The sequence below is a fragment of the Aplysia californica genome, unplaced genomic scaffold, assembly GCF_000002075.1.
Source record: "Aplysia californica isolate F4 #8 unplaced genomic scaffold, AplCal3.0 scaffold00001, whole genome shotgun sequence".
Taxonomy (NCBI): domain Eukaryota; kingdom Metazoa; phylum Mollusca; class Gastropoda; order Aplysiida; family Aplysiidae; genus Aplysia; species Aplysia californica.
The window spans coordinates 3,074,710-3,089,914 of NW_004797271.1; the positions used below are offsets into that span (position 1 = coordinate 3,074,710).

Below are 15,205 nucleotides of genomic sequence, written 5' to 3' on the forward strand. Positions count from 1 at the left end.
CAGAGAGAGACAGAGAGAGACAAAGAGACAGAGAGAGAGAGACAGAGAGATACAGAGACAGAGAGAGTGAGAGAGAAATAGAAAAAGGGAAAAGCGAATGTGTGGCAGAGATTCCTTTGTTGAAGCAAGCAGAGTAACACAGTTAGAGAGAGCCAAGAGAGCTGATGATAAAGAAACTACACTGCAGCGCGCTGAAAGTGTGAGAAAGACTACATAATTACTGTGAAATGGGCCATCAGAAGAGCATAAATGCCACCATAAACATTAGACAATCAAACCTTGAAACGACGCCCCGCTCTGCAGATGACCCATGAGGCTTTGCGACGGCAAAAACTGCTGACGTAGAGGTCCTAAGTGCCCAGTGACACCTTTCAGCTGCTTAAGCACTTGACACGAGCCCTGGAATGTGAGAGTATAGAACACATTGGCATTTGTTTCAGCAGAGAATGCGCTTTTAACTTTAGGAAACAAATGAAAAGTTATCAAGGTCTACAAAAACCAGCATCTTTACAGCATACAATAAAACTCAGAACGTACACCAATCAAAGCAAATAAACAAATACCAAAGCTGGCCGACTGCGCGGTGACTGTTTTGAGCAGAGCTTAGTAGATTATAGTGACAAAATGATGCTCTAAAGATAAAAAATAGAAATAATAAATACATGTATTGTACTTACCGATTTCACAATGTAAAACCACTCTGAGTCTTTACTGTCTTTCAGTATGACCATGTTACGCCTGGAAAACATATTAATAAGATCTTATAAGTGAAGATGTTCCACTCTATCCCTCAAGATAGAATTTCAAGATTAATTTGGATGTTCCAGATCCATTCTTAGTTTAATCTGACATTTCTATCTATCTATCTATCTATCTATCTATCTATCTATCTATCTATCTATCTATCTATCTATCTATCTATCTATCTATCTATCTATCTTAGATCTGTATGTCTGTCTGTCTGTCTGTCTGTCTGTTTAAAGCTGACCAGAAAAAAGTTTGTCTAAAGAAATGTTAATACCTTTCTTGTTTATGACTCAATTAACATCAAAATAGACGGAAAGCTAGAACATACATCCGGATTGTGTTCGATTTTTTTTTAAGTCCATCATTTATAAGCAACGGAAAATGATAAAGTAGTTTACCCCTGTATATCAAATGCTATTGCAGTCAAGATGTATCAATGAAGTTAATCTCCCAAATCGACCTGTGCATTATTTGCTCGGGGATACGGGATACATATCTGTAACTGAAGCAAAGATAATGTTCCAAGGACAAGGTCCATTTTAAATTAGGCTGCACATTTTGAAAGGTTTGGGTCTATAAAAGAACAGAACTCGAATCCTTAAGTCCCGATAAAAACACAGTATGCAGCCTGTAAAAACAAAGCACTCTTGAAAAGGTTAGGGTGGTCCATGATTCGGTGAACTCTGACCGATACCTCGCCATCCTGTTAAAGTTCTGGAGAAGCTTGAAACTATTTAATTTGTTGATGATGATGGGGAACAGAACCAGAACTTTCAGCGGGATGGGGCTGCTTCTCATAACGCCAGAGCTGTTCTGCGATAGATTAGCCTCAATCAGCCCGACTGAGCACAACTGTACCCCAAACAATCCGGATCTGAGTCCACTGGACTTTGAATATTGGATGTGTTTGAAGGACAAAGTGTGTGGGGAAACCTTCGAAGGTATCCAAAACTCGAGAGAAGTCATCATGGAGGGAACGAAAGTGTTACCCTCACGCACAGCGATCTTGAAGAAATAACTTTCTTTGTAGCCGTCATAATTTATTGTTAGTAATGCATAATAAATCCGTATGGATGTTCTGTACGTTTCAGTAAACTTTGATGTTTGCACCTTTATTCATAACGGTTTTATCTGCTTTCTCTTGGACAAACGTTTTTTCTGGTCACCTGGTTTTATCTATCTACCCCGCCCCCTTATACACTAATGTGAATCTAAATTAATTCTGAAAGATGTTTACAAGCCAATAGACAATGATATTCCAGAAGCACACAGGTTTCTTTTTTTATCAGAAATATGTGTCTTCGAAAATTCCATAATTTAGATTTTGGAGCTCAAGCTTGCTCTGGTGAATAATATGGGAATAATGTGACAACTGCAGTTTGAGGCCAGGTACCGATAACTCACTTGAAGAAATGCAGTAGGCACTGATCAGGTCTTTCTAACAGTCTTTCCAAAGGCCAGTCCTTCATGAAATCCATTTGACTGTGAAAATAACAACATTACGTTTAGTTTATTTCAAATACAGTCGAACATGCTTTAACTACTTCATTTCAAAGACAATCACCTATACACACGATTATTTCCTGTCATTTTAAAAATTAATTTAAAGACACTGTTTAGAGAATTGCCGGTTTAAAGATGTCTACTCTTCTTCTCTACGATGGGTAGTCGTCTTGGAGAGGCTCGACTGAATTTTGAACACACCAAAGACAAAAGATTCTTTTGTTTAAAAAAAAGTGTCGGACTCCTTTTGACCCAAGCTGCTGGTGAGAGTGCTGATATTGCTATTTCTGTTGTTGTTGTTGTTATTGCTGGGTTTTTTTTGTTGCTATTGTTGTTATTGATGTGTTTGTTGTTGTCTTTGTTGTTGATGTTGTTACTGTTGTTGTGGTTTTTGTTGTTGTTGTTGACCTTAATGTTGTTGGGTTGTTGTTGCTGTTGTTGCTGTTGTTGTTGTTGCTGCTGCTGCTATTGTCTTCATACACCCCCCCCCCCCCTCGCCCAACATGTAGGTAGGAAAACCTACCTGATAAACCGGATGTGTTCGGGCATCTGGTCAGTGCCGTGGCCGGACATGAAGATGTCAAAGAAATCGTCCCGTCCGATGGACAGCAACTGGACAGTGTCGTGACTGGTCACCGTAGCTGTCCGCCTGGAGTGGTGGAGTAGGGCAAGCTCCTGGGGAAGGGTGTGCGTGTTTGTATTTATAATTAATTTATTAATTCATTCATACATTCGTTTTTTAAATCATTAATGTTTCTTTTATTTTAAACAGCAATAAAACAACACATTATAATATGTGTTATATCGTGGTAAAATCCAGCGCTCGATATAACAATGAAATCGAAGAAACTGGTATTTTACCGCTCGCTGTGTAATTTTATTCGAACCTTTTATTTAGTTCAACACCTTTTAGTTTAACGCCCATTAAGATAAAAACATATTGTTATACATATATATATATATATATATATATATATATATATATATATATATATATATATCTTGATTTTACTAAGGATCAAAGGCACATGAATTGTAAATTTGCAGTTTTGAAAGGACACTCGAGCTTTGAAAGTCGCCAAGCTTTGGCATTCATCTTCGCTATTTGTTCACCAGGAGACCTCAACCTCCATCAATCTCAAATATCTCTACTTTACTCAAGAGACATGTAGATAGGCATTTTAAAAATAAAAAACAAATCAAATTAACAAGCTTTTAGATGATATTATCTATCACTCCATATGCCCCAACATTGGCGAGCGCCTGATTCCTCCGCGGTGCGACACAATAACGATGACGCCTCACCCCAAAACTGGTGCCCTTTCTCATCATGCCTGCTGTCTGCGAGGAAACTTCACCAGGCTTATGGATGGTCACCAGAGCTGAAAGAAGTTCAAGATGTGCAAAAGTGTGTGGTTAGATGAAGATCATACTATTGGGGAAACGATGAAGTACGGCAATTTTCTTCTTAACATGACCTATAATCACGACAGTCTTTGTGTCGTTGTTTCGATCAGCTATGTTTTTGTTTACTCCTAAGAAGAAATTCGAAACAAGGAGTGGGCAAAGTGCATGGGGATGTTGTTTTTATTTTATTTGAGTTTATCCTTCTCAACGCAATGTAAGCTAGTAGAAGAAATAGCAGTTGTCTTACTTATAATTTATTTGGCTGAGGATTCTCGCCTTTCCAGAAGTTTGAATACAACTTTCCAAAGGATTACGTTTCTGTGTACCCCAAAAATAAGTGGTGGAAAATTCTAGGTGGTAATGCTCAGGTGAATAGTAATTAGTTAGCTTTCTAAGAGAGTTGCTATAGGCCTAGTCTGTCGCCACATCTACGTCTCTTACATTATGATAGATCACAGCAAGATCATTTTCGGTCTTTGTCGATTCAAATTATCAAAATACTCTACGTCGCGAACACGACATAGCAGGAGGCAAATGTCTGTCTTGCATTATAAGAATTGCAGGATCAGTTTTCCTAAAACATAAATAAGCTTATTTCAACCTGTGACGGGCTTTATAAGAAGTATGTGAATTATGAACACTCAAAGCCAATACGTTCGTTTGGAAGAAGAGCCTTTTTATTGAACTGACTATTATTCTTTTAAAATATTTTACTCCGGGAGTGGCAGGGCGCCCATTTCGAGAGTCATTTGCATTTTCAATTGTTGCTTTCCTCTTTACGGCCTTCTTTTCTGTGCAGTGCGCACTGTCTTACCTTGAATGAAACAACACCTCGCCATTGCCTCATGTTTACCTTTCATTATTTTTGTGAGGTCGTAAACACCTAAGAATCGATCGACACTTTATTAGAAAGAGGATAAAGGGCTCTTAAAACAGACAACGGGAAGATGTAAGCAAGAACTAAATCACTTTTTCATTAAGTTCCAAAAGCGCTGCTGATTGGTAAAGCCGCGTGTAGCTTATCTTAACGCAGATTACCTTTCGTTGCTTTTTAGACTGTATCATCGTTCTACTCAAAATAAAGAATCGTTTTACCGGTATGGAGCTGGGGGCAGCGCTTGACTCTGACTTTAGTAATGCTTATGAAATGCCACAGAAGACACTGTAAACAGTAAACGATAGGTGTGTTTCACACCATAAAAGATGCAGTAATAAGATAAAATAACCTTACACGGCCTCAATTACACAATTGACTATTGCCGCTAGAAGCTCTTTCAATAATACTAAAATCTGAATCTTGTACTTCTGTAAACAAAAATTCTCCCGAAATGGGAATCGAGCTCACGTGTCCTGCGTGCGACAGCGAAGCGCCAACTACTGCACAGCAGATGCAGTAAGAAAAGGGTGACCCATCTTACAGAATAACAATAATACGTGGACAAATAATGTATAATTGTTTTCTTGGCAATCTCTGTTGAAAATACTTCCAAAAGATAGGTCGAGCAAAATGTTTGCCAAGTGGTCTTTTCGGAGCACAGGTATCTTTGAGCACGAGTTAAACTTTTTTCTTAACATTTCTTTTAAATGTAGGTGGTCTTACGTCACCATCAACCCAGCTTATATCAGTCGAGAGGCGAGCTTCTGACTCTGTCTGTCAGGGCCAACTCGGGCTGAACGGGATACAACACATTATACCACCAGAAAGACTGAGATTTGCGATAAAAATTTCCCCCACCTGGGAATTGAACTCTGGTCTCTTGCGTGCGACAGCGAATCGCTTAATAGCAACACCACAGGCGCTGGTGAGTTAAACTTCTTCCCCACCGAAGTCACGACGGTTCTGAAACGGACCGTGCTCGTGTTACGAGAGATTATATCCTTGGAAATAACTAAAATGTTTGTTTGTTGGGTTTTTTTTTCTTTTTGGCAAATCTTTTACAGCGCTAACAACTGCATAAGGTCATATGAGCACGCAGGACACATTTAACATTTTCGGCTGGTAGGAAATTTTGAATTTTGCCCGGGTGGCGGCCGAAGCCTACACTTAATGATTTTAGACTACCAAGGGATCTTTAACGTGCGCAACTTGCACACGGGACCTCGTAGATTTTTCGACCTTGTCCGAGAAGGCTAGGTGTAGATCTTTCCTACCAGAAGATCAAGGGTGTGGCTGAAAGACAGCAGTGAGAAGGAGCGAAGGAGTAGTAGTAGAAAAGCTGCAGAAAGAGTCAGGAGCCTAAACGAGGCGGCAAAGGAGGTGAGGGGATGGGGGCAGAAAGTGAAGACGAAGGCAGACGAAAGAACATTTATGGAGAAGAGGAAAGGAGGTGAAAGGAGACATTATTAGAGAAGAAAATGTTTCTTTGTTACCCGGATTCGAACCGGGGACTTTTGAATGGGAGGCGAACGCCTTGACCCGAGCTGAGCTTAATTTGGGTACACCTTATATTATTTCAAAGCTCTATGGGTTTTTAACGAAGAAAACTTGGTCTCGGAGCCCAAAATTATCCAAATTTTAATCAGTTTAAAAAACTGTTGCAGTATTTTTTAACACTCCAAACAGGAATGTGTATTAAGGACATGAGATAAAATGAATATCTGTCTGCCCCGGTCAATATCAGTCGCAAGACGCACTGTTCTATGATCAGCTACGAGGCTCGAAAGGCAAAGAAGTGACGTTCCATGAAATTTTGTGTGTGGATATATTAAAAGTTTGATGTCTTCTGCTTCATATAAGATAAAAAACAAACAACTCTAATCGACTATAAATATCTTATTTTGATTTATTTCGGAGGTATGTGTTGTTTGTTGTGAGCTTGGGTGACGTGATAAAAGAAATTGGACCTTGCTAGTGTGTGGCTGTGAGCTTATTTTCAGAACCATTACCCCATGGTCACCTTTGCTTCAACCAAAGATACTCCACGTTGGAGTTCTTTGCTTCAACGTTCTTCATTCGCAACTATTTTTAGATTTTGACCCCTTTTCGAGCATGAATGGTCTGAAATGTAGACAACTCTGATTTGTAAAACAGAGTAAAAACGGTAACTTCTAGCTCACGTCAAGCTTGTTTACGTAAACAGATGACTGTGCGGGCGTGCCATGCTAGCTGTTATCGTCTGTTGATCTTTCAGTTTTGCACTTGGGTTGACTTTAAAAATTCGTTTCTGTTGTGTTTTAGTGCTTTTATAAGATTAACCTTCCTTTAGATCTCTCAAAGCGGACTCCTAACCAAGAGGGCACCAAGGCGGTCTATGTGCATGTGTGTGTATTTGTGTTGGTGTGTTTGTATGTATGTGTGTGTGTGTGTGTGTGTGTGTGTGTGTGTGTGTGTGTGTGTTTGTGCGTGTGTGTGCACTCGTGTGTTTATGGTGCTATTGCAAACGTATAATTAGGTAGCGCAAACACGGCACGTAAGCCGACTCGCAGCCTTCAGAGCGCGTGGCTTTGCTAAAATGGAGGTGATTCAGATCTCTATTTCTTTGCTCTTTTGCTATAAAGCACCAAATGCTGAACACTTTGAAAAAGTTAAGATTTCTTTCTTTGCAATAGTGAAAGTTGTTTGTATATTATAATCCGAGTATGAGCTGGAGAATCGCCGTGGAAAGGGAAGCCCCTGGCGGTCGGAATGCGAGGTGGGCTGGTTCAAATTTGACACCCATGAATTCGAATGCTTTGCAGAAAGATTGATGATTAAATACCGTCTTTTCATGGGCGGAGAACTATACAGCTTTGAGCGTGGTTCCCTGTGGTTTTATTTTTGGACTTTGGCGTTTGGATAGAAAACCTTGAAAAAAAATCGTCTAAGTTTTCAAAGGTCATTTTAAACACGAAATGTGTGAAATACCGGCTAAAAAAGTATCAATGGAAAGAATCGTTCTGTTTCTATTAGAATAAAGTCATTGGCTTGCAATTATTTTGCATGAACCCTTCCGCGAAACTACTGGGAGCACTCAGTACACTACAGTATTGGGCCGACTCGTTCGCCGCGAGGGCTGGCGCGACGCCTGCCGAGACTACTCACGGTGTTTTAACTGAAATAACGACAGATCATTGTGTTTGAGGCAATACAATACTGATTCGTAATGATCTCACAGTCATTAAAAAAAATTAGGCTTAATTTCTTTGCTATAATAATTGTACTCTGTTAATGTAGAGATGTTTGGTGCACTTCGTACTCTTTTATTATCTGTCAAACATGGGGTGCAGCCAGTTATCGACTTCAGCAATATTTGATTATTATGTTAAATTGAAACAGCTGCCATTCTCTTAAATATTGACAGAAAGGTAAAATTATGGTACCAAAATTCCCAGGAGACATAGATCTTTCATACGGAACAGATACATTTGACTTACAGATACTCTGAAAATTTAGTATCTGGTACCTTGTAGAATGCTAATATTTTGTTGCATTTGACCTGATCGAAGTCCATTCTCGTGAAAATTTTTATTTTTTCCTTTTTTTTTTTCTCGGTGAGTGAATAGTTTTCTACTTCTGTTTGTTACCTTGTAGTGGCATAGCCAAGATAACAGCTAAATTTCAAGTCGCTGTCTCCATTCTAAGACCCCCATTGCTATGGAAACATGTTATTCAACTTCGGAGGCCATTTTCTCCTTTTCGTGTTTCCTCACCTCGAAAAGTTAAAAGTTCTATATTTTTTTATTCAAACATGGCCATGTTTACTTCATTCTTGTTTTAAATTGTAGGGAAAAGGTGATAGTTTTTCTAAAATAATGTTAACTCAGTTTTGAAATTTTCTTCATCAGACTGATGTTGACCGGCAGGTACACATATATATATATTTTTTTTTTTAATTTTTTTTCGGGGGGGGAGGTCTCGTGTTCTAGCGGTACGGTGTTCGCCTCTCATTCAATAGATCTCGGGTTTGAAACCCGTCAGCGACGGAAAATTTTCTTTTTTGAAATTTTCTCCTTTCACCTCCTTTCTTGCTCTTTAACCATGTTCTGGCCTTTGCTTTCGTCTCCACTTTCTGTCCCCTTGCCCCGACCACTTTGCCACCTCCTCTCGGCTCCTGAATTCTATTGCTGCCTTTCTACTGCTGCTCCTTGGTTACTCATTGCTACTATCTTTCAGCCACTCCCATGATCTGTGGGTAGGTAAGATCTAACACCTAACCTTCAGGGATAAGGACAAACAAATCTAGGAGGTTCCATTTGCAAGTTGCGCAAGTTTAAAAGATAAATTGGTGGTCCGAAAAATCGATAAGAGTTGGATTCGGTGGCCACCTGGGCAAAATTCAAAATTTTCTACCAAGTAGAAAATGATGCCTAATATGTCCGCGCGCTCATATGACCTCATGCAGTGTTGCAAGCGCCTTAAAACATTTACCAACAACAACAAAAAACAAAAAACAACAAGAAACAACCTCATTCTCACTTTGAGTTTCTGAGGAAACTCAGTTTAAAAAGAGATAAAAATGTTTAGTAACTTACCCTGACCAGACAAAATGAAGTAGAAATTTTCTGCAAAGTGCCCCTGGCGAATGATGGTTCTTTTCGGTGTCACTCTGAGAAAAAAGAAAGACCTCAGTCTTGGGGACGTACTAATGCGCGTACAAACTAAAACACACACACACACACACACACACACACACACACACACACACACACACACACACATACACACACACACACACTCGCATCAGTATTTATTATAAATGGTCAATAATTTTTTTTCTCACAACAAAGTAGCTTAGTATTATATATCGTTTTGAGTGACGTACAAGTGACAAGATCTAAAGAAAAAGAATAAAATATTATTCAGTCTGATAAAACATCCGATATTAGTCATTATACTAGTTTATGATCAAGAACATGAACCACTTCATCGCATGTTCGGTAAAGATCACACTGTTACCTCTAGCGATTCTTTGGTCATCAAAAGTGAAGAAGACAAAATTGATTATCCAGCAGGAGGTTGGAGGACTCCTCTGGTAAGTTCTTCTTTTTTAACTTAAACTCTAATCTTTTTTTAATTTTTATTGTGAGTCTCTCTAAATTCACAGAGGATATTTTTTCAACATCGCTCGCTAAAAAGACGGGACACACATTTTGTAATCAATTTCCATTGACCATTTCCAGCCTGGCAGTTCCACCCACTTGAAAAAAACATACTAATAAACAAATAAACACACACACACAAACAAACAAACAAACAAACAAACAAACAAACAAACAAACAAACAAACAAACAAACAAAAAACCAAACAAACAAACCGACAAACCAAAAACAAAGACAAAAAAAGAAAATCAAGAAAAAAATTTAAACGAACAAAAAAATAATAAGATATAAATCTGAACACTCGATGACGTACCCAACCCCTCATAAAAAAGAACAAGCAAACAAACAAACAAATAAACAAACATGTAAACAAATAAACCAAACTGTACACTTGTAAAAATACAATTGTCTCAAAACTGGCGATCTCAGATACACACAATGAAACAGTTCACGGGCTCAATATTTCCTGTTTCGCTTTCTTTCACTCGTTGCTTTTTTAAATGTTGTTAGATTTCTCTAAATAAGGGGATCATTTTTTTCACACTTCGTGAAAATGTCCGTTACCAATCAAAGTATGGTGAGTAATTTGGATATCATTCAGAGGACCCTTGATTTTGATTCCCGCCGCGTCTAAGAATGCGTTATATATATATATATATATATATATATATATATATATATATATATATATATATATATATATATATATATATATATATATATATATTTGTGTGTGTGTGTGTGTGTGTGTGTGTGTGTGTATGTGTGTGTGTGTGTTTGTTTGTGTGTGGAATTGTGGTGGAATCAGGCACTCGTCAAAATAGTGAAATCGAAGGTATTAACATTTTTCTGCTGGTTTGGCAATTTTCATCGAATTTTAGGGGTTTTTTGGTCAACACCTAGCATGTCTATTGAAAAAAATACATTAAATTTTATTTGTGGATTTTACTGAAAAAAATGGGATGATTAAAGACACACACAAAATTGTAAATTTTCAGTTTTCGGGACTCTCAAGCTAAAGACGCCATCAAACACATTGGCGGCCATTTTCACGATGATTTTATCACTGGAACCAAGCGACATCAACCTCTTTTCTGGAACCAAGCTACATCAACCTCTTTTAATTGCAAATATTTCGACTTAATTCAAGATAATTGCGTATTTTTTTCATAAAAAGTAAGACTAATCAAGCTTAAAGGCTATATAAATAATTCCATGTGCACAATAATTCTATAGCGCCTGATTCCACCGTGTCGTGACACAATTATATCATAATATTATATATTTCTCCCGTCCTTCAACTTCACCCACCCCCTCTCCCCAGTGCTCTTATCCTTGCCATTCTGCAGAGTAGCAAAACAACCCAAAAAATGGAAAGAGATGGAAGAGAAGTGTAAACAGTCGCAAAAAGCCAGTGACACGGAAAGTCCATTTACGGTGCACTTGCATATAGTTGACAGACGCTATAAACAGCAGAGCAGAACAAATAGTGGTGTCCCCTTTTTTCTGTAAGGAACGTTCAAGCAGTGCATTACTCATGTTAACTCCTTAAGTGGCTTTTCCAAAACAGTTGTGCGCACTTAACCCTATCCGTAAGTCGTGTTTTACTGTCGTATGCATACGACGTGGGGAACTCTGTACCACCACTCTCCAAAGAGGAAATTTACTCGTTTATCCGATCTGTACGCTTTGCATAGCAGTCTGTCAAAATTATTTTTTTTTTTGAAATACTGAAAGTTTCAAAGAAATCTTTGTGCTACAAGTATTCTAAAATGTGAAGAATACAACCCCAGGGGTACAAAATGAACCCAGGGCGTACGGATAGGGTTAAGTAAGATCATGATTTAGTATCGAGAGAAGAGATTAATAAGATGTACTTCGTGTTGTACTCACACTTCAAACCAAGCCACACGTGTCAATTTTTCCTGCATGTGTAGTGGGTACTCAGCGAAGGAAGGCAAACTTTGTAGGCCAAACATAGCCTATAGGAATGAAAGGCATACATAATAATAATAATAATAATAATAATAATAATAATAATAATAATAATAATAATAATAATAATAATAATGATAATAATAGCATTAACAATTATAACAACAATAACAATAACAACAATAACAATTATAACAACAATAACAATAATAACCAGGCGCAGTTCATCCATAGAGCACAGTCGTTGCATTCTATTACGTAAAACACCCACAATAATAAAGTAAAAGAAGTCAGAAACAAACACTAGCTAAATATTATATCAAAACAAGGTCCTCACTGTTGCCATAACTGTCATTTATGTGTCTATAGTGCCGTAAAACATCTACTATGCTATGTCAAAGTCCACGCGCTTTAGCTTTACATAATAGGATATTCAACAGTGTAACATGACCTATAAACCGCTCTTGGGGATAACCCAAGCGATGACGACACTCGTAGCGAGTTTGGCGGTACATTAATATTAATAAAACGGCACATCTCAAATATGCTCCTGCCGAATAGTGCCGAAACATAGCCCACAGTAAGCAGTCTAAAAATAAACGAGATAGACCGTACGCAATTCTTTGCCAATATTATGTGAGCTCCGGTGCAATCCAGCGGAGTGCTCAAGTGAATTGTGATTGGTTCATTGTCTGTCTTGCCCATAGATGTACACTATAAGGGGGTAACTCTATGGTCTTGCCACTATTTTAAGTGACTCTGTGACCGTGAACCTGAGGGAGGTGAACGTGACCGTTCTACGAGTTGTGCCTTTGAATGGTTTTGTAGTGGAGTAGTGAAAGTTATTACTAGAGTGTTCAGTTCCAATACAGGATGAACGAAATTGATATTTAGCTAACAAGCAAATTTAGTACTAGAAATTAAAGCTACAAGTAAAAATAATGAAAATAAAAGCACGAAGTCCTCCCTAACCAACACAAAGATCCTACAATTATGCACCGTCTCATTTACTATGCTCTTGACTATCTTCTGCATGCGATAGCTTAATTGTGCACGTCCACTTTTTAACCCCACGAGCCGCCCCTGATAATAACAGTGTAGGACTTACACATTTTTTTTTACTTAACCACTTCACCCTGTTATCACTATCTACTATTGAGACTATCTACTATTGAGACTCAAGCTCTGGGGGAAGAGTAAGAAAGAGATGGAAACAACACAGAGGGATAACGGAGAGATAGGACCGATCCTAAAACGACGCACTCTTTTCAACAGAGAATGTTGTGAGATACAAAATGGTTACTGCTTATCCCTTAGTGTAAAGCTCGCCTGTTCTACTAACTCACAACGTTACTCGGTTGTTAACAGTCACAACATAGATCTACCAAACCTCAGAATATTCCTCTATTTTATCAACTGCATGCTCACTGCATTGAACATTAATTTCTACTCCGTTTAGTATTATTTTAGGCAAATATATTAAATAGAAGTGGAGCTTTTGGGAAGATAGTGATGCTGAAAACTTGGAGGACAAAATTAGTAATGTACAAAGGAGGAATAGCTTTCCGTATAGTCATACTTATCAACCATCAACATCAAATCCGCTCATCCCCCGTAAGCTTGAGCGCACATAGGGGCAGGTGGTCGTTAAAACGAAAGAAGGGTCTCTTAATCCTATCAGTACGTCGTGTTTTACTATCGTATCCATACAACGTGGGAAACTCTGTGCCATCACTTTACAAAGATGAAATTTACTGGTTAACCCGATCCGTGCGCTTTGCATAGCAATCTGTCAAAATGATTTTTTGAGAAATACTGAAAGTTTCAAAGAGATCTTCGCACTACAAGTATTCTAAAATGTGAAGAATACAACCCTAGCGGTACAAATTGACCCCACACGTAAGGATAGTGTTAAGCATGTCACTGGTCCAAACTCGCACGCTTTCAACTCTCTACTATCGGAGAGGCATCTTTGTATCGACCACGGTGTATCCTGTAAAAATTGCAACCCCTAACCGCAAGCTTCGAATCGGTTTCTTTTTGTCTAGGTTTAGAGGGGCGTTAGGCTCTCACAAAAACAAAAATATCCTACTCAGCAGCATTCACATAAACAGAAGGCCCCCCTCCTATTTCATCCTCTCTCTCTTTTGCCCCCTCCCACCCCCACCCCCAACCGGTCGCCTCTCTCTATTTTCGTTTCTCTTTCTCTTTCTGTCTTTATGTCTGTTTCAATGTCTGTTTCAATGTCTGTCTGTCTGTCTATTGGTCTCTGTCTGTCTGTCTGTCTGTCTGTCTGTCTGTCTGTCTCGTTCTGTCTGTCTATCTGTCTGTCTCGTTCTGTCTGTCTGTCTGTCTGTCTGTCTGTCTGTCTGTCTGTCTGTCTGTCTGTCTTTGTCTCTCTCTCTGTCTCTGTCTCTCTGTCTCTCTGTCTCTCTGTCTCTGTCTCTCTCTCACTCTCTCTCTCTCTCTCTCTCTCTGTGTTCACCAGGGTGTCTGACTATGTTTGTTCCTACCGTCTGTATTTGTTCTGTGGATCTTTGAGCTGGAGGTAACCTCAAAAAGCTCTTGACTTCGTTGCTGATAGAAATCTGAAAGTGAAAATGTTTGGAAATGTAAGTTCACTTATCGATAGCAAATATAACATACCCGTCATACCTTACAGAGAAGAGGACAATGTAAGTTTATTGAGATTGATGATTTAACAAATGGCACGTTGTTTGTAAATGCACTAGAGATACACGGCTCTCATAAAGCAGTAAATAACACTCAGTGGGAGATGGTAACAAAACAGGTATAAAATAGTGTGAACATAAAACATGTGGTTTACAGAAAAACCGAGCTCTCCGATCCAAATTACTCAACTTCTTACTCACATATTTGTGGTCTCTAGTCCCAATGCAGCCATCCAAAGGCTGCTGAGGTTTGCACCAAAAAGCTTCTAATTTATTTTAGTTTAAGCATGGGGAATCGACATTTACTTTCACCTTAAGTGTGGACTCACAAAGCGATAATCACGCGAAGAAAGTCCTGACGTGAAATTTTGCAACAGCAGATCTTTCTTTTCGAAAGACAACAAGTTGATTACATATATTTCAGAAAGACGGTGTGTTAAAGAGAGAGAGAGAAGGACAGAGAGGGAAAGTGAGAGAGAGAGAGGGGGGGGAGAGAGGGAGAGAGAGAGAGAGAGAGACAGACAGACAGATAGACAGATAGACAGACAGACAGACAGACAGATAGAGTTAGACTTTTCCATATCTTCCAGAAGTTTGTCTCCTTCCTCCTTTTCCGTGCAGATCTCTCTTAGCTTCCTCTGAATTGTTTGGAGCTCCTCGCTCATCTGACAAAACTGACAAAAAAACGGGTACAACAAGACGTGAGCATCTCGAAAGGTGTGCTTTGATGAAATAAGATGGCAATAAAGATAAGGTAAAGAAGAAGAAGAAGAAGAAGAAGAAAAAGAAGAAGAAGCGGTGGAATAGGACGTGGAATAGGAGGTGGAGGTGGAGGAGGAAGATGAGACGGGAGAGGATAAGAAAAAAGTGATATTTCGAGCTTAATTATTATTATTGTTGTTATTATCATTATTATCATTAT

At 38.7% G+C, this 15,205-nt stretch overlaps 1 protein-coding gene across 1 annotated transcript in view; it reads right to left on the reverse strand.

Moving 5' to 3' along the window:
- LOC101861996 overlaps window positions 1–15,205 on the reverse strand; it is a gene marked incomplete in the record, with an annotated part of 52,746 nt that overhangs the window by 7,838 nt on the left and 29,703 nt on the right. The window contains 8 exon segments of the mRNA XM_035969747.1: window positions 279–399; window positions 678–738; window positions 2,152–2,229; window positions 2,774–2,925; window positions 3,556–3,632; window positions 9,109–9,182; window positions 11,570–11,658; window positions 14,125–14,199. Of these exon segments, the coding sequence (XP_035825640.1) occupies window positions 279–399; window positions 678–738; window positions 2,152–2,229; window positions 2,774–2,925; window positions 3,556–3,632; window positions 9,109–9,182; window positions 11,570–11,658; window positions 14,125–14,199 (727 nt within the window).